A 20,732-nucleotide genomic window follows, 5' to 3' on the forward strand; every position below is an offset into this window, starting at 1 on the left:
TTGATTACAGACTTCACTATGTACTAAGTTTAACAGAAGCTGGCATGTTGATCTAATCCTGACTGACAAAAGAGTTTCATTGATTTGTTTTGAGCGTTGATCACTGAACCTTGTACAACATTTGCACATTAACCTGTAATGTAGAGGTTTGAGTCTTTAGGTTGACAGCAAATCGGTTTGATTCATGATTCATTGGTTTTCAGTTCAATGCAAGAGTGATTTTGTTTTGTAAATTCAGAGTTCACAGTACAGTTTACATTTTTGCTATGATATAAACAATCGTGTGGTAAACTTGAGCTCAACTTTATGCAAATGAGCATTAATGTGCTGGAAAGTGCAGCTTTAGGCAAGAAAACAAATGAATCATTACACCCCTACTGTGACGTCTACAATATAAAGCATTATATCCAAAAATAAATCGGTTGAACCTTCATTAGTTAAGAAGTCCTTGACAGACAGCCATGTCTTATTGTTACAAACGAAGCTCCCATTGCCGGGGTAGGTGGAGTTAACACAGTGGGCGGGGCTACGGACACACTTCTGGCGTAGGATGCCCATAAAGAGCTGTAGACCAATCAGAGCGAAGACACTGAGACAGAAAACAGTGAGGATCATCACGTCCGCTAGCTTTTTAACCGACTGGATGAGAGCACCGACAATGGTCTTTAAACCTACAGAAGTAAAACAACAAGAAGGTTAATATTAAATGAAAATATATGCAATATATTATACATTTTAAAGGGGACCTATTATGCCCGTTTTTTTCCTAGATGTCTCAGGTGTCCCCAGGATGTGTCTAAGAAGTTTCAGCTCAAAATACCCCACAGATCATTTATTATACCATGTTGTAAATGCCCATTTTTGAGTGGAAGGAAAACCATGCTGTTTTCCTGCATGTATCTTTAAATGCAAATGAGCTGCTGCTCCCCGCTCCCGCTTTCCACAAGCTCTTGCTTCGGATACTCCGCCAAAAACTAAAACATCTGTTTGGTTTTTATCATCATCTCTATCGCAGTCACGCTCACGTGACATTGCAGTTCTTCTTCACCCTGAAAGTTTATCATCTGCATGCGTTTTAAAGCAATATCAGTCTAAACTTCTGATATATGGTTATCTGAACGCACACATCTGAAGCACGTGCACAGAAAGCTGGATGTCAGACGGCGTGTCCTGTGAGTATTAAACTAAGTTCTCTTTCACATCTTTTTGCGCTTAAACTGTCAAATACACACAAGGTTATGTCAAAGACACAAAGTTTACATAAACACAGTCAGTTATGTCTGTGAACGTAAACAGCAGGGAAAGAAATCGCATATATATTAGATCTGTGTATGTGACAGGATTGTAATATACAGTGTAGGCCTGTCGCGATTGGTCGATACAATCGACTGCGTCGACGTCAATATTTTTAGTCGACTGGGTAAGTTGGGTACGATATGAAATTGTATTAGTACCGGTACTTTAAAAAATGACAGCACTCTAATAAGAGCAGTATTTCTTAATTTGCGTCAATGTGTGACAGCAGGAGTGAGGATGTGTGTGTGTGAGCTCTGCTTCCAGCGTTCACTAAACAATGGAAGCAGAACAGTCAAATATATACGCGCAGCTTAGGAAAAAGAAAGCAACAGAAACGTTTACATTAGAAAATACAGTGCGGCGTACACGCCTTTCACTCAGACAGATCGCAACGTCGGTTTCGCGGATTATTGAGTTTGAATGGTCAAAAATATAAAAAAATGCACATCCTGGCGAGTATTCGGGTAAACGCAGTCGGATATGTCTTTAGTGAACGTATACAGAGTTGAATGAGAATTCGGGTGTACCAATGAATTTGGTACACCCGAACTCTTAAAGGGCCGGACCTAACATTCTGTGTAAAGCAGGGCAGGGCAGGAACATGCCGGCCAAGTGAGATTTCATGGTTTAAAAAAAAAAATTATAAAACAATGAATAGTAAGTTCTGTCATATTATTAAATTACTTTTACTGTTTTTTGCCATGGCATCGATTCAGTATCGTATCGAGGTATTTTAGTCTAGTCATAATTTTGGTATCGTGACAACACTATTCTATATAAAAAGTATTTGCTGATATTCTCTTTTTTTGTTATGTTGGTTTACAAATGTGTACCTTTTCACATTTTTACTCTTTTAGTTTTACATATGTCAAGGGCTTGTTTACATTTATACTTTTTTATAGTACACTACTGAAGGCCAGTGTACTATACTGGCCTTCAGTACTTTCGCTTCCGTAGCCTGATGGCAAAGACTGAAAGACTCAGGAGGAGTTTCTTCCCCCAGGCCATCAGACTCCTGAACTCAGTCACGTGACTTCACTTCACCACGCACACGCATAAGCATACGGTTTTTTAACATTAACATCCACATACTGCAATTGCACTGCACTTTACTTTCCTATTGTTACTGCGTAACAACCTGTAATAAACCTTGCACATTATACTTCTTTATATATACATATATATATATTTTATGTTAACCACTTATTTTTAAGTCTACAGTTTATCTCACTTATCATATCCACATATTTTTTATATTTTTATTTTATCTTATTTCCTATTTTTATCTTTACTTGATTTATTTATAATTCTACTTATGTTAATACTTTTTATTCTAATTTTATTCTATTTCTATTTTAATTTCTTGTAACTGTTATTTGCACTGTCCATGGAGCGGACCTGTTTACATTTCACTGCCAGTTGTATATTGTGTATATAACTGTGTATGTGACAAATAAAACTCTTGAATCTTGAATCTTGAATCTTGAAAAAAGGCCAAAGTAAATTAAATGTTTTTAAGTCAAAATGTTGAAATGATTGTGATAAATTAGTCGATAGATTGATCGATTATTCGATAAATTAGTCGATAGATTAATCGACATAAAAATAGTCGTTAGTGGCAGCCCTAATACAGTGCCTATGCTATATATGCTGTTAATATGAATCAAACAACAAAAGAAAAACAGCAAATCACTCACTGCTCTTGATTTAATAATTTTGGTAGCTTTAATAAGAATATATTTCTTACTTTAATGCTGCTGTTAAACACTCTGGCGAGGAGATAAAAATGGCGGACTGTGTACAGCTCACTGAGGGCGGGGTCTATGCTAATAGAGACAGAGCGACACCAAGCGGCAACCTCCCGCAGTTTCTCTTGAAGCCAATACGGAAGTGCCTCAAACTGCAATTCATCGTCTGGCCACTAGGGACAGGATCCAGAAGGGAGCAGAATCTCATTGAGCTCCATGTTAAAATGGCCAACTTTAGAGCAGAATAAAACATGTTTACAGCCTGGTACAAATTGTGCTTTTGGCCTATACGGCTCATTTTGCCCTTCATGACAACTGTGAGGGGGGTGAATTTTTTTATAACTCATTCGTTTACATTATATAAAGCCTTAAAATTCTGCATAATTAAGGGCGTGCCCATTTCGAGTGACAGGTGGATAGCCATTTATCTGCTGTCTGTTAGTCACGCGTCACTTAAGCTCCGCCCACGTCCCGCCTTTTTGCCCATTTTCTGTTATCCGGGAGTGACGCGCCATGATGCGCTGCCAAGATGGCTCGTTCCTACTTTGCGCTTCAGAACGGCTCATCAGAATCCTATGGGTGACGTCACAGACACTACGTCCATATTTTTTTACAGTCTATGAGCGACACGCGTCATAATCTGAAAACCACGCCCACTGGGGGGTGGGGGGAAGGAGATTGCAAACCAACGCTCTCCATTGACTTTATATTGCGTGAAGCGGCCACCTTGTATTTTCTGACTTATAACAAAAAACAGAACAATGTATAAAAGCTGATATGTAACAAAGTGTACAGCAAACAAGCTAAACAAAACCCAGAACCAAAAACCTAGAAGTTTTTATAAGCTCTCGACCTAAAAAACGAGCGTTTAAGGACAAAAAAGTGGATACAGGCCATTGAGACAGAGCGCGACACTGAGAACTACACCCAATGACAGGAAATATAATATATAAAACTGACATTTGGATATTTGACTTAGCAGTGACAACATGTTTACTGCACACTGAGGCATACTGAGTGTCAGGATCCCAAAATGTACCCATTCTTCCTCTTATTGCCTGTATCACCTTTTGTCTCCTTAAATGCTCGTTTTTTTGGGTGGACAGCTCAAAAAACTTATTTCTGTGTTTTTTAGCTTGTTTGCTGTACACTTTGTCACATCGCAGCTTTTAGACCTTGCTCTGTTTCTTGATATAAGTCAGAAAAGACAAGGAGGCCGCCTCACGCAATACAAAGTCAATGGAGAGCGTTGGATTGCCCCCCCACCCTGCTGCCGGTGTGGGCGTGGTCTAAATGCGCTCTGTCTCTATAGGGCGGAGTCCATCAGCAGTTGTGGGTGGGGCCTGTACAATGTGACGTCACATATGCTAGAATCTGCAAACAGCTTATTCTGAGACACTGCTTATGATTTATAGGAAAGTGAGCACATTTATGTTCAAAAACACTGTAAAAGTGAATTTTGCATAATAGGTCCCCTTTAACTTATCACTGAATCTAGTGAAAGCAAAGCAGATAGTGGTACTGAACGTTTCCCTCACCTGGGATGACTGATATTGTTTTTAGAGCCCGCAGAACTCTGAATGTCCGTAATGCTGATACATTGCCGAGGTCCACAAACTCCGTCACATACCTGGAAAGAAAAAGACAGCAGTCATTCTACGATTGAGCCCAACTCTTCCAAAGAGGGCAGACTGTGAGCATTGATTTATATTCATTCAAAGATAATCATTTTGACTGATAATCATATGTGTGGCTTTTATTTTTACGCTTATATCAATTCTATCTTTTTAAAAATGTGTTTTTGTCAATTAGCTTAGGACTACTTGTTTAGGTGGATGAATGTCAGGTTTTGTTCCTGTGGATGGAAAAACCCTTCCTGACCCTTATGCATATCATGTGTAAGTTACTGTAAACTTCTTTTATAAGTGGTTTACTGTACATGGGATATTTGTTCAAATGATTCAACACAATGCTTGTCACAGGTGCAGCTTAACTTAAGTCTTTAAAATAAAACTTTATATGCAGCCTCCATTTCACCACAGTATTTCTCTAGTTAAGTGTTTAGCCTAGACATGACATCTGAAATCGGCTCTGTCCCCTCGCGACTTTACACAAAGAGCCAGCACAATAATCTAATCAGCTGGGCTTTATGGGCTTATTGGGCTTTGACCATTTTGCTAAATTAATAACAATCAGAACAGATATTTTGGTGTCAAACACTAGCAGCAGACTGTTCCCACTATGTGTGTACTGCTTACAACTTAATGAATAATGATTAGTAATTGAACATCATCAGAACATAATATAATGCAAGATAATAGTAAACAATATGTGATGACATATATCTGATGACAATATCAGAAATATTTTATTTTTGACCTCGTAGGGACATTTGTTGGTTCCAATGAGGAAAACAGCTTATAAATCATACCAACTGATGTTTGTTTTAAATATATAAATCCAGAAAGTTTTCTGTGATGGGTAGGTTTAGGGTTAGGGCAAAGAATATACAGTTTGTACAGTATAAAAAGCATTATGTCTATGGAAACTCTCCATAAACCTGGAAACCCAACATGTGTGGTAGGTTTAAGAGTAGGTTTAGGGTATAAAAACCATTGCATCTATCATTGAATGCAGGTGTTCCAATCACTTCCATGGCCACAGGTGTATAAAATCAAGCACCTCTGCATGCAGACGCTTCCTCAAACATTTGTTTGTAGAACTCAGGAGCTCAGTGAATTCAAGCGTGGTACCGTGAAAGGTTGCCACCTTTGCAATAAGTCCATTTGTGAAATTTCCTCACTACTAAATACTTCACGGTCAACTGTTAGTGGTATTATAACAAAGTTGAAGCAATTGGGAACAACAGCAACTCAACCACGAAGTGGTAGGCCACATAAAATCACAGAGCGGGGTCAGCGCATGCTGAGGTGCACAGTGCGCAGAAGTCGCCAACTTTCTGCAGAGTCAATAGCTACAGACCTCCAAACCTTCAGATTAGCTCAAGAACAGTGTGTAGAGCTTCATGGAATGGGTTTCCATGGCCGAGCAGCTCATCCAAGCCTTACATCACCAAGTGCAATGCAAAGCGTTGGATGCAGTGGGGTAAAGCACACCGCCACTGGACTGTTCTCTGGAGTGACCAATCACGCTCCTCTGTCTGGCAATCCGATGGACGAGTCTGAGTTAGGCGGTTGCCAAGAGAACGGTACTTGCATGACTGCATTGTGCCAAGTGTAAAGTTTGGTGGAGGGGGGATTATGGTGCGGGGGTTGTTTTTCAGGGTTTGGGCTTGGCCCCTTAGTTCCAGTGAAAGGAACTCTTTTGAGACATTTTTGACAATTTCATGCTCCCAACTTTGTGGGAACAGTTTGGGGAAGCCCCTTCTGGTTCGAATTTAACTGCAAACCAGTGCCCTACGGATTAAGAATGGGATGTCATTAAAGTGCATGTGCATGTAAAGGCAGGCTTCCCAAAACTTTTGGCAATATATAGTGTATACATTTTGGCAGTTTGCTGGTCTGGAGCATCAGGTGTGTGTTCACACAATGCCAAGGAGGAAAGACTTAGAGAAGCAATTGTTGCTGCTTATCAATCTGGGAAGGGTTATAAGGCCATTTCCAAGCAATTTGAAGTCAATCATCCTACAGTGAGGAATATTATTCACAAGTGGAAAACATTTGAAACAGTTGCCAATCTTCCCAGGAGTGGACGTCCCAGAAAATTCACCCCAAGGTCAGAGCGTGCAATGCTCAGAGAAACTGCAAAAAAAAAAAAACACCACAAGAGCTCTACAGGTCTCAGTTAACATGTTAAATGTTAAAGTTCATGGCAGTACAATTAGAAAAAGACGCTACAAGTATGGCATGTTTGGAAGGGTTGCCAGGAGAAAGCCTCTTCTCTCTAGTAAGAACATCGCAGCATGGCTTAGCTTTGCATAGCTGCATCTAAACAAACCACAAAACTTCTGTAACAATGTTGTTTGGACAGATGAGACCAAAGTGGAGATGTTTGGCCATAATGCACAGCACCACGTTTGGCGAAAACCAAACACAGCAAATCAGCACAAACGCCTCATATCAACTGTCCATCACGGTGGTGGAGGGGTGATGATTTGGGCTTGTTTTGCAGCCACAGGACCTGGGCACCTTGCAGTCATTGAGTCGACCATGAACTCCTCTGTATACCGAAGTATTTTAGTGTCAAATTGTGAGGCCATCTTTCCGACAGCTAAAGCTTGATGGCAGAAATTGGGTCATGCAACAGGACAGTGATCCCAAGAACACCAGCAATGAATGGCAGATAAATGGCTGATAAAAAGGAGAATCGAGGTGTTGCACTGGCCCAGTCACAGTCCAGACCTCAGCCTGATTAAAATGCTGTGGCGGGACCTTAAGAGAGCTGTGCATAAACAGATGCCTCTATGAACTGAAGCAACGTTGTAAAGAAGAGCGGGCCGAAATTCCTCCACGATAATGTGAGAGACTGATAAAGTCATATAGAAAAGTATAACTTCAAGTTATTACTGCTAAAAGTGGCTCTACAAGCAACTCAAACATAGGGTGTACTTCTCCATTTTTTGGCTTTATTTTTGATAAATAAGTAATGACAGTGTCATGTGTTGTTGTTCATCTGAGGTTGTATATACTATATATATAATTCATGCTTAAAGATGTAAAGTAATAATAATAAACATTTATTAATAATTAATATTATTATTATCCACATTTATTTATTTTTGTAGTAAGTCATAAGGGCACGAGTGAGTCACAAATGTCCAGGTGTCCTGAGAAAGAATGCATCTGACATTTATCTGACCCTACAAAAGTTAAGATGCAAAGCATGAGAAGAGATAAACCCTGTAAACTTTGAAAACAGCTTGGAAGGACAAACTAGAGCGGCTTGTTAATGAGGGGAAATGTTCATCCTGCAGTAGTCTGTCTCTCTCTTTCAGTTAATCCACTCCTCTCATTTGGTTGAGCTGTAAATGCTGGATATTTAGGTCACCTGACAAATCTCTTTCTGGATACCTGCGTCCCTTGATTTACATCTTTCTTGATTTCTCCCTATTTCTATTCCTATTAGGGGTGGGAATCTCTAGGCACCTCACGATTCGATTCGATTACGATTGAGAGGGTTGCGATGCGATGATAAAACGATTATCAATCTTTTTTTCTAAACAGATTTTCTTTTTTCTCACTTGGTGCTTTTAAAGCAAAGTATTTGTAATGGCCCATAATGAATTTACTTCCAATATCTTTTATTAATAAATGTCCCAACATTGCAAAAAAACCAAGAGGAAAAGTGTCTGTAGCAGCATACTTGTACTAAATTATTACAGACTTCAGCATATTCTGAATCACTAACATAAAGTAATAACCTCCTGTTATGTGCAATGAGCAGTATAATCCTTCAGACAATAAAATAAACATTTTGCTGTGCCAAAATCACAGCTTTAATACAAAAATATAAAATTCTGTAGCAGCTCTCATACAAAAGTAATGCTTGTGGACTATTCTGAATAACTAGTAACATACAGCTCCTCTTATACACAAATAAATAATAGAGTCTAAGACTTATGACTCAAAACTAAATCCTGAGCACAGACACATTTTTACTGTATACCACAATCGAAAACAGCTTTTATGAAATGAACATCTGAACACTAAATTAACATCCGCAGAGAATACGGACGCAAATCCTTGACCATCAAATTTGCGATAGAGTTTGTGGTTCTCTGGTTGGCGGCAACTAACGCCAGTTAATCCAACTGAAAAATACGTGTGAGAAGATGTATTTCAGTCAGTCAAATAGCACATAGCAAATAGTGGAGCTCTGCAGCCATTTACTAGTAAAAGTTTTTTTTTAGCTTTTTTTTTTACTGTATTTTCCAAAAGATGGGCAAAAATCTTACACTAAACCATGTCAAATTATCCATGTTATCCCCACGAATGAAAGTTAGAAATTTGGGTCTTTTATAAAGTGAATTTTACATAAAAAAAAACTGATTTTGTGTGAAAAACCATTAAAATAATATTTTTTAATTTATTTATATAAATTTAAAAAATATTATAAATACTCCAAAACCTACACAAATGTTGAGTAAAAACATGAATAAACAGAGTAAAATTACATTTGTTCTATAAAAAAACAATTGTTTTGTTACAAAATTAAACTTTGTTTCCTGGGGTCTGTGGAGACCCCAAAGACCCTGAGTGTAATTCCCAAACGTAGACCGAACAGTCAGGGTTTTTTTTTTGTAAACCCTTGTCCACATTTTCAGTAAGATATGTTTACAAAGCATATATGAATATACAAATAGTTTCACTGAAATTTCAAAATTCTGTCGGACAGCAAACGTTTCAGTGAATAACAACTTCAATTTAAGTCTGTTTCTCATTTTAAGACTTTGTTTCAATTGTAAAACTTGGAATATAACAAATTAACTACTAACATTATACTTTCTGGCAAGTCTTAAACATACCTAGCATTGTAAATTATGAATATTGTTTGCTCTTTGATGCATTTGTGCCTCTTGTAAGGCACTTTGGTTGCATAAATGTAAGGGTGTGTTCAAACTTGTAGTTCGGTTCGCTTGGTTCGTTTGGTCCGAGAAAAAATAAATAAATAAATAAATAAATAAATAAATAAATAAATAAATAAATAAATAAATAAATAAATAAATAAATAAATAAATAAATAAATAAATAAATAAATAAATAAATAAATAAATAAATAAATAAATAAATAAATAAATAAATAAATAAATAAATAAATAAATAAATAAATAAATATTTAGTCCTGGTCCGATTAGCGTTCAGATTGGCATTTTTATCACCGAACCTAAAGGCATAGGGATACGTTTACAACCTGATTGGTCGGCCTTTATGACGTATTGCCTATTTCGAGACTAAACTTACTGAACATCAGTGTTGGGCAAGTTACTGAAAATTAGTAATTAGTTACAGTTGCTAGGTACTTCTTTTAAAAGTAATTTAATTACTTTACCAATTACTGAATATCAAAAGTAATTAGTTACTAGGGAAAGTAACTTTTAAGTTACTTTTATGTCTGCTTTTTAAATGTAAATATGAACAGTACTGACCAGTCAAACACAATAAACATAATTTTTAGACCTATTTATTGTAATCAACAGGGCAAAAGGCCTTCAAATCAAGCAGTAGTATAGTGTTTAGTGTCCAGCAGCAGCAGCGAGCGTTCCCTCGGCGCAGCTGGGAGAGTTATGGCCTTTTTACACCTGCTCACTTCATTCGTTTTCTCTGACCAGATATCTATCCGAAAGTCTTATATGCTCAAAAACACAATCATCTTCATTAAAACTAATGAGACTAAATGATCTTAGCAGTGCTTAGTTCGCTCTCTCATATTGCGGTCTTCGATCTTTTAACTGATAAATAAAATGCAGTTCATATCTTTTGCTTTCGTTGACGTGAACTCTGTTAAATGTGCATATAGCGAGGGAATTGAAGATCGGATTATTTTCGTTTTGCGGAGAGGTGTAAGGTAAGACAACCTGCATGTTTTTATTTTAATTTTTTTTAGATTGTGTAGCCCGTTTCGCTTGCGAGCACCTACACCTAACCTCAACTTATAAAAAATGCCTTTCTACTCTGGTGGTGGTGGGGATAGCAGTTTAAACTAACATTGTGATGCTTGAAGAGTTTGATATCTATGGATTTTATTATAGGCAAGACAAGTCAAGTGTTGATTTGAGAGGCTAAAGCGCTGGGTTAACTCACTGTCGGCCGCTGGCCGCTTGGTCGTCACTTTGAAAAACAAAAACTTGAATTTAACAAACAAAAAAATGCTCCAAACATTTTTTCTAAATTAACTTAATAAAGAAACGAAACGAAATATAACTACTTTGACATTAAAAACTAAACTGAACTATTTTAATGGCAGCAACAATGTGTAATAGGGAGGATAAAAAAAATAAAATAAAAAAAAAAACACGAGCCAGGCTAGGGCCTAGATCTGAGCTTCTTGTCTGCAAGCGTTCATTTTTCACAAAAGAGAGTAACGCGACTAACAAAATCATTTAAATTTCAGTAATTGTAATTGCGTTACTTGAATAAAAAAAATTTTTGTTACTTGCGCGTTACCGCTAAAAATTGTGGCATTACAGTAACGTGTTATTTTGAAGCGCGTTACTCCCAACCAGTGTTGGGGGTAATGCATTACAAGTAACTTTAGTTACGTAATAATATTACTATTTCCAAGTAACTAGTAAAGTAACGCATTGATTTTCAAATTTACAACAAAATATCTTACTTTTTCACATTAATTTGACTGACAGCTCATGTTGAGAGTTAGTGCAGAGGTGTGTGTGTGAACATGATGGTTATTGTAGTTCCAGACTAAATGTGAGCATTTATTTATCTCACTTGCACAATAAAGATTCTGTACTCCTCAAAATGATTAAAATCAGTCAAATGCAAAATCAGAGTACTATGCAAACCTCCAATAATTAAATGTTAAATAAAACAAAAAGTTTTATGCATAATCTACCTTTATATTTAATTTACCAATGTCTTGTTGCTGACCTTTGATGATGAAAATTACTAGATTTTTTGTTTTTATTGGTAAAACTTTTTTCTCCTGCGTCCTATTCCTCCATTATCCAGAGCTGCGCCCTCTACTGTTCATGTGGGAATTTGCATTTTTACCTCAGCCTGGGGCTTATTTCAATTTTGGTATGAAGAGGTCTTTACCGTTGCACAAAAATATAACTTTTTTGTTATAAACAAAAACAAAAACAAGCACAGCCCAGGTGAGAAAAAGTAACGCAAAAGTAACGTAAAGCATTACTTTTCTTAAAAAGTAACTAAGTAACTCAATTAGTTACTTTTTAAGGGAGTAACGCAATATTGTAATGCATTACTTTTCAAAGTAACTTTCCCCAACACTGCTCCCAACACTGCCGAACATCCAAAACAATGCTGTGTGCCGGGCTAAATGTGCTCGTTGTGTGTGCATTGCTACATATGATAGTATTTTGACCAGCTGAGAACTCGTGAAGAGCTAATAAAATGTGTAAAGGGGTCAAAACAGCGGCAGGAATCTCTCCGTCACACACACAAACCAACAATCTGCTACGAGGAGACACGATTCTGACGTTCTATGATGGACAACATCACGACTATGACGAGAAAAAACAGGTGTGCTTGAGCATTCTGTCCTTTTTAGGGTCACATCTTTCTGTTTTTGGTTGGTTTACATGTCTTTTTTCATTGGAACCGCACCCGAGTTGGTTTGGAAGCGGAGCGAGATCTTTTCAGCGTCTCGGTCCTCTTGTATGGTGCGCACCCGGGTTCAGACAGCAGCATTCACTCTTATTCAAATCAACCGCACTAACAAAGCAATCGCACCAGAGTTCGTTTTAATCCAACCAAACAAGTGTGAATACACCCTAAATGTAAAAGAGCAGCACGAACATTCAGCTAAACTTCTTCATTTGTGTTCCAGGGAAGAAAGAAAGTCATACAAGTTTGGAATGACACACGGGTGAGTAAATGATGACAGACTTTTCATATTTCTGAACCTCAGCTTTCAGAACAGACAGTTCTTTTAGTCTTTATCCATTAATATAAAAGAAATGTCACACTCACGCCATGACAATGACACTGAAATCCAGCCAGTTCCATGGGTCTCGGAGGAAGGTGAAGGGCTCGATGCAGAACCCTCTGGCCAAGATCTTAATCAGAGACTCGAATGTGTAAATGCCAGTGAATGTATACCTGAAAGAATACAAGAGAAAACATGAGCTGCGTTACTAGTCACTATTAACTAGACTTTTTTAAAGGGGACATATTAAGTCTTGATTTTGTCTAGAAAAGGTACACTCTAAAAAAAAAAGGTTTCTTGGCTCGTAATCATAGCGGAATCTTTTTTAGTGCTATATAGCACCAATTTTGGTGCTTCAGTGGTTCATCAGTGGTTCTTCAGTGGTTCTTCACCGGTTCTTTGACTAAGGTGCTATATAGCACCTCTGAAGAACCGCTGAAGAACCACTGAAGCACCAAAATTGGTGCTATATAGCACTAAAAAAGGTTCCCCTATGATTACGAGCCAAGAACCATTTTTGGTGCCATATAGAACCTTTTTTTTTAGAGTGTATGCTTGAATGGTCAAAAAAACACTTAATTTTTTCACATATTTGACACCTCTCTTCCCAGTCCGTCAGTAACACTTTAGTTCCTGTCTCTATGAAGCCCCTCCTTCTGAAAAGCACAATGTGCTCTGATTGGTCGGTTGGACAAGTACACTCTAAAAAAAAAAAGGTTCTATATGGCACCAAAAATGGTTCTTGGCTCGTAATCATAGGGGAACCTTTTTTAGTGCTATATAGCACCAATTTTGGTGCTTCAGTGGTTCTTCAGCGGTTCTTCAGTGGTTCTTCAGTGGTTCTTCAGAGGTTCTTCACCGGTTCTTTGACTAAGGTGCTATATAGCACTGCTGAAGAACCGCTGAAGAACCACTGAAGCGCCAAAATTGGTGCTATATAGCGCTAAAAAAGGTTCCCCTATGATTACGAGCCTTTTTTTTAGAGTGTACGTTGTGATTTTGACAAATGCTTGGAGTGTTTTTGGGAAATGCCCCACCCCTTATAATAACCGTGGCTGAATCCGAAATCACCCCCTAAACCCTCATTCACTATTCTCTACTTTAGTCCACTAATACAGTTCACTTGAAGGAGTGAATTAAACCAAGTGAGCGAATTCGGACAGCCGCTGTGTGTACATCGGCTGTACACTCGTTATGTCGCATTGAATGAGTGCACTCCATAACGTCCACTATGGTTACTACAAATGGCTGTCCCCTCAAATAGTGCCCTATTTAAGGGTATAGGGGGGCGATTTCGGATTCAGCCTTAATAACTCAAAGAGGCACCACCCCTTTATTTTGCATATGCCTTGGGTGGGAATTATTTAAATGATGTCAGGATACTGAGAGTGAGGACCCAGATGCAGAATGAGCAGGGGGTGAAATTTATTAACAATATTTGACTTAGGACAAGACTGGTGAGACAGGAACAAAGTCCAAACAATAGGGGCAGGACACAATGGGAGAAGTGGCTGGTCAGGGTAGAGACAGCAGGGATGGGATGACCAATGATGGAGACGAGGCAGCAGCTCGAGGAACCAGGCTTGACAGTAGGTGATGTGACTTGCTGTGAAACCAGACTGGTTGCCAGGCCAGGAGAGTCCAGGGTGACCAGGATGCAGGACGGGAAACACCACAAGACAACACGAGACAACAAGAGAAACAAACATGAGCAAAAAGCAAAAACTAAGAATAGGAATAAATGCCAACAAAGTAACTAGAATCCAAAACAGAAGAAAGATTTCTCAAAAGAGAGAAAAGGCAAAATAAATAAAAACTAAAAATAAATAACTGGAACTAGAAACTAAATCTGTAACGTTGCAGGAAACTAGAGAGAGAAAATAAGGATAGGGAAAAAGTAACCAAAAACTATACTAGACGAGATAAACTACTATCACTAGGACAAGGTTAGCTAGACACGAGGCATACAACAAAAGCACACAACGAACCAGCAAGGACAAGAGGGAAATGAGCTCAATATAAAAGGGAAGAGCACATGAGGATCAGGTGAACACAATTAATCAAACAAGGACTAGACGAGGACTAAACAAGGGGGCGTGGTAAAGGGAAACAAGGAGGTGGGACGAGAGGAGCGCATGGCCAACACAAACAAAGACAGAACCATGTGGTCAGACACAAGACAAACAAAGAAACATTGAACAGACACAAGACAGACAAGACTGACAGGGCAGGACCCTGACAGTACCCCTCCCCCAATGGACGCCTCCAGGCGTCCACACGAGGCAAAGGAGTCAAAGGGGGTAGCAACTGGGAGGGCAGGAGGGGTGTAAACATCGGCGTCCCATAACAGCCAGGAAACAGAGGGGGTGGAGCAGGGAGGGTAGGAGTCAATCCAGCGGTATGGTTAGGAACTGCCCATGGAGGTGCTGGCTTTGGAGGAACATGACGGCCAGGCAACATCAAAGACGGGATGGGAGGGACGGGAAACTGATTAGTGGCACTTCTAGAGATCGAGGGCCACTTCACTGGTGGGGACCTCCAGCAGGGTTTGGGGTCAGGAACAGATGCAGGGAAAGTCTCTTGATTAGGGAAATGCTTGGGAATGAATTCAGGAGCCATAACGGCACTGGCTGGTAATGACGACTGTTTTGACGACTCCCGGACAAACGTGATGTCAGGAACAGCTTCAAGGGCTTTATCAGATTTAGAAGAAATACACCCTGCTGAAGACTTTAGGGCTGAAGCAGACCTCTTGGCTGAGTCGAGAGTGGCAGAAACAATCTCAGTGGGCATGACGAGACTGGCAGGAAGTCTTTCATTAGGCGAATCATTGCTGGTGAGCAGCTCAGAGGTGGCCTCCGTGGCTATAACGGGCAGAGAAAGATGCCCTGAAATGGCCTCCGTGACCAGGTCAGAAGCAGACTCAGGAGAAATAACAGGACTGACAGGGTCAGTCTCTGTGGGCATGACTTCACTGGATAATATCCCTGAGACGGTCCTCGTGACTTTAACAGGAAGACATGGATGCTCTGGAGAAGCCTCTGTGGCTGGAACAGGAACGGTTTCAAGGGACATGACATTACAAACAGGAATGGTCTCTGAGAACATTACATGACAGACATCAGTTTCTGAGGGCTCAAATGGGCTTGCTAGCTGTTCTGAGGTAGCCTCCATGGCCAGGTCAGGAACAGTTTCCGTTGAGGTAGCGGTGTTTATTTGAATGCCTAGCTTGGCCATGACAGGACTGGTAAGTGATTCAGGCTGCGCAGTCACAGGTTCCTTCAGCACAGGAATAGCTGGTGAAGTAGGTGGCTTAGGGTTTGGTTCAACCAGACTAAATGCCTCTGAAATCACTGGATACAGATCCAACAGGGTTGGGTCTTCCTGGGCCATTTGATTAGAGACCGCTGAAACCGGACCCTCCTGGACCAGTGGGTTTAGGATCTCCAAAAGGGCATTTGACTGCACAGCATGCCCTCTCCTCTGGGGGCAGAACAGCGCATGACTGGCCGCTTCTGGTGTGACTGCAACCGTCTCAATCGACTGTGGGAGGACTTGAGTGAACTCCTGGGCAGGAGCTGACTTGACAGATTCTGGACTTGGCACAGGGGCTGGAGCCGACACTGGACTTGGCACAGGGGCTGGAGCCGACACTGGACTTGGCACAGGGGCTGGAGCCGACACTGGACTTGGCACAGGGGCTGGAGCCGACACTGGACTTGGCACAGGGGCTGGAGCCGACACTGGACTGGTCTCTGGGGCTGGAGCCGACACTGGACTAGTCTCTGGGGCTGGAGCCAACACTGGACTGGTCTCTGGGGCTGGAGCCGACACTGGACTGGTCTCTGGGGCTGGAGCCGACACTGGACTGGTCTCTGGGGCTGGAGCCGACACTGGACTGGTCTCTGGGGCTGGAGCCAACACTGGACTGGTCTCTGGGGCTGGAGCCGACACTGGACTGGTCTCTGGGGCTGGAGCCGACACTGGACTGGTCTCTGGGGCTGGAGCCGACACTGGACTGGTCTCTGGGGCTGGAGCCGACACTGGACTGGTCTCTGGGGCTGGAGCCGACACTGGACTGGTCTCTGGGGCTGGAGCCGACACTGGACTGGTCTCTGGGGCTGGAGCCGACACTGGACTGGTCTCTGGGGCTGGAGCCGACACTGGACTGGTCTCTGGGGCTGGAGCCGACACTGGACTGGTCTCTGGGGCTGGAGCCGACACTGGACTGGTCTCTGGGGCTGGAGCCGACACTGGACTGGTCTCTGGGGCTGGAGCCGACACTGGACTGGTCTCTGGGGCTGGAGCCGACACTGGACTGGTCTCTGGGGCTGGAGCCGACACTGGACTGGTCTCTGGGGCTGGAGCCGACACTGGACTGGTCTCTGGGGCCGGAGCCTCTTGATTCAGGCCCTCCTGGACCAACAGGTTAGGGGCCTCTAGAAGGGCATCTGACTTGCCAACATTGGCCTTCCTTCTCCTCCGCTTCTGAGGACTGGCAGGAGCGGACTCTGGACTGGCAGGAGCGGACTCTGGACTGGCAGGAGCGGAGGACTCGACTGGCTCTGGACTGGCTGCAGCGTCAGACTCGACGGTCTCTGGACGGGCAGGAATGGCCGGAACTGACTTGGTGGAACAAGAGACAGATGCAGTCCGAGCCGCCCTATTCCTTCTCAACCGTCGCTGCTCAGTAGGACTCAGATGATGATCTGGGACTTGACTCGACGAGGGTGGGAGAGCGGGTTGGCCACTGTGATCAGACTCCGGGGGCGTAAGGATCTGCCAGTCTTTGCGGTGGTGCAGGTAATTGGCAAAATTCCAATAGTCCAGGACCGCTAGCTGGTCCATCTCCCATTGTGGTAGGGGATCATTCAAGCAGAGATTGAATGCCGCTTTAAGGGTTGAGTCAGGGTACTCCAGACCCCTTGCCATGGTCCAGAAAAACTGGGCAAAGGACCGTACCTCCCGGTCCTCCTGGCGAAGCGATAACAATCCCTTCTGGAGTGCCAGTCTCTCTTGGGCAGTTGCAGGGGGAACAACACGGATGCTCATTGCTGGGTCCTGTTTTGGCTGGTTCGTTCTGTCAGGATACTGAGAGTGAGGACCCAGATGCAGAATGAGCAGGGGGTGAAATTTATTAACAATATTTGACTTAGGACAAGACTGGTGAGACAGGAACAAAGTCCAAACAATAGGGGCAGGACACAATGGGAGAAGTGGCTGGTCAGGGTAGAGACAGCAGGGATGGGATGACCAATGATGGAGACGAGGCAGCAGCTCGAGGAACCAGGCTTGACAGTAGGTGATGTGACTTGCTGTGAAACCAGACTGGTTGCCAGGCCAGGAGAGTCCAGGGTGACCAGGGTGGAACAGGATGCAGGACGGGAAACACCACAAGACAACACGAGACAACAAGAGAAACAAACATGAGCAAAAAGCAAAAACTAAGAATAGGAATAAATGCCAACAAAGTAACTAGAATCCAAAACAGAAGAAAGATTTCTCAAAAGAGAGAAAAGGCAAAATAAATAAAAACTAAAAATAAATAACTGGAACTAGAAACTAAATCTGTAACGTTGCAGGAAACTAGAGAGAGAAAATAAGGATAGGGAAAAAGTAACCAAAAACTATACTAGACGAGATAAACTACTATCACTAGGACAAGGTTAGCTAGACACGAGGCATACAACAAAAGCACACAACGAACCAGCAAGGACAAGAGGGAAATGAGCTCAATATAAAAGGGAAGAGCACATGAGGATCAGGTGAACACAATTAATCAAACAAGGACTAGACGAGGACTAAACAAGGGGGCGTGGTAAAGGGAAACAAGGAGGTGGGACGAGAGGAGCGCATGGCCAACACAAACAAAGACAGAACCATGTGGTCAGACACAAGACAAACAAAGAAACATTGAACAGACACAAGACAGACAAGACTGACAGGGCAGGACCCTGACAAATGAGGAATATTGTGATGGTGTGATGGAAGAAAACACAAGACTATAAATTGAGGGAGTTCAGAAACTCCCTTTGGAGGGACTTTGTAACTTTGCAGAACGTTTTCAAGCTCAAACAGCAACATTACACACTAAAGAAAGTAAAAAAAAGCATAATAGGACCCCTTTAAACATACATATATAACATTCGCACACTGATTATTTTGATGCAAGTGGTGAATTGTTCACATGCTGCATGCTCGGATTCAACCTCTTAAAAATGTATTCCATGCATGCATATGATGTTTCATTCGAGTTGGGTCATCATGGCTTTGTATTAGAGCATCTAGAGGCATAATCAGTGAGTATAGAAACTCCGGGTTATCTGTTAAAATCTAGGCCAAGGCTTAGACACCGGAAACCTGCGCTACGCAGCTTTAGCTTAAATTTAACACTGTCACGCTCCCGTGTGAATGCGCTGTAATGTTATAGCTCCTCGAAACATAACAGGAAGTGACATCATGGGAATGTGGCATTCCTGATGCTGCAGGCAGAATGGCGACAGCAGGCTTATGAAGATGCAACTCTTACCAATGTGGTTATCAGGACCCTAGCAAAGCATTAAATTAAGATGAAAACTCTTTTTAGCATTTCAGTACACATTCTGAAGCACTTATGCAGGGTTTCTGCGGGTCTTAAAAAGGTCTTAATTTGCCCATACACAGTAGAAAGTTTCAAATTCATAAAGTTATGCCATTAAATGTTGCATGCATTGCAAAAAAAAATATATATATATATATAAACAATGAGTTGTGAAAACTTTCCTTTGAATTAAATTAAATTTGAATATTTTTGAGCCCATTGGCAGATATTTGTTTTTGTTTTAAGCATAAAGACATTTTTATAAATTTCACAGAAAACAAGACTTCATATTGTATTTCATTTTGTATCTGGTCTTAAAAAGGTCTTGAAAAAGTCTTAAATGTACCTTCTTAAAACCTGCAGAAACCCTGTTATGGATGCCAACATTATATTCTTGTGCATTAGTGAACATGAAATTAATGTACATTGATTTCTCATTAAATATCCAATTTCACTCCGAAAAGCATCATTTTAGAAAAAAACCGGCGGTGAAACCGTAATAAAACAGTACTTTTAGTGTCAGTAATGTTGATAGAATATTTATTTATTGTTGGTGCAAACAGGTTAGAGATAAATTCAAATTTTTAAAAACCTGCAATTAACTCGTATGAAATGAGGTAAAACGCCAATATATGAATTCATTAGTATTTAACTTTTTAGTATTAATATATATTTTTTAGTATATGTTTTCAATAATCAAGGTACGACTACTACACAAAAAAATTTAAGCCTTTTTTTTTAGATTTAAGCATTTCAATTAATAGTAAAATTCCATCAAATTTTATTTTAATTTAATAATTGAACAATCCTTAGTCAATTTAAACATGTAAGGATTATTCAATTCAATTTGGTGGAATTTTACTATTGAAATGCGTAAATCTTAAAAAAAGGCTTCATTTTTTTTTGCATAATTAGATTCATTTAAAAAAGAGCATGAGTGCAAATTCTTTTTAATATGCAGCTGTTTGTAGAGTTTAAATAAGAGTATCTATATAGTCATCTTCTAGAGAGAACCAAAATGATGCAGTTGTGATGGCAGTAGTAAAATACAAAATGTTCACTGTAGTTTTAAATATATATGTATAAACATTTAAAAACAGGTCAACAGAATAAAGGTGTTGCTTACTCGAGGTATTTGGTCCACAGCGGAGGATCCGACATCGCCATGAAGCAGCAGTTTGTCAAAATTGTGCACATGATGAACAAGCTAAACAAAGTGAACAAGTTAAGGAAAAGAGCAGCAGTTCAGAACTGAATTGAGAATGCCATTAAAATGAAATTCCTAAAATTGAATTAAGGTGGCAAGCAGGATGCAGAACAGTAATTTAACCTTAGGTTGAGTATTATATTATACATTTGACATTTTTGTTGTGGGATGCTGAATTTCTTTGTAATTCAGTGAATTTTGTCCAACCCCGCAGAAGTTTCTCCACTGACCTCAAGAGTTGAACTTTCCACATGTCTGTCAGCATGTATTGTCATACTTTTAGATTGGCTGTGGCTGTGACAGCAGTTATGGGTAA

General features: G+C 40.6%; 1 protein-coding gene across 1 annotated transcript in view; it reads right to left on the reverse strand.

Annotated features, from left to right (window-relative positions):
• Positions 1 to 20,732, reverse strand: part of scn12aa (sodium channel, voltage gated, type XII, alpha a) — a 141,164-nt gene that overhangs the window by 75,069 nt on the left and 45,363 nt on the right. Inside the window, exons 4-7 of the mRNA XM_079820321.1 lie at positions 20,336 to 20,416; positions 12,674 to 12,802; positions 4,583 to 4,674; positions 429 to 671 (exon numbers count right to left, since the gene is read on the reverse strand). Of these exons, the coding sequence (XP_079676447.1) occupies positions 429 to 671; positions 4,583 to 4,674; positions 12,674 to 12,802; positions 20,336 to 20,416 (545 nt within the window). The remainder of the gene's footprint in view (positions 1 to 428; positions 672 to 4,582; positions 4,675 to 12,673; positions 12,803 to 20,335; positions 20,417 to 20,732) is intronic.

Source organism: Gobio gobio, assembly GCF_949357685.1.
Source record: "Gobio gobio genome assembly, chromosome: 6".
Classification (NCBI taxonomy): domain Eukaryota; kingdom Metazoa; phylum Chordata; class Actinopteri; order Cypriniformes; family Gobionidae; genus Gobio; species Gobio gobio.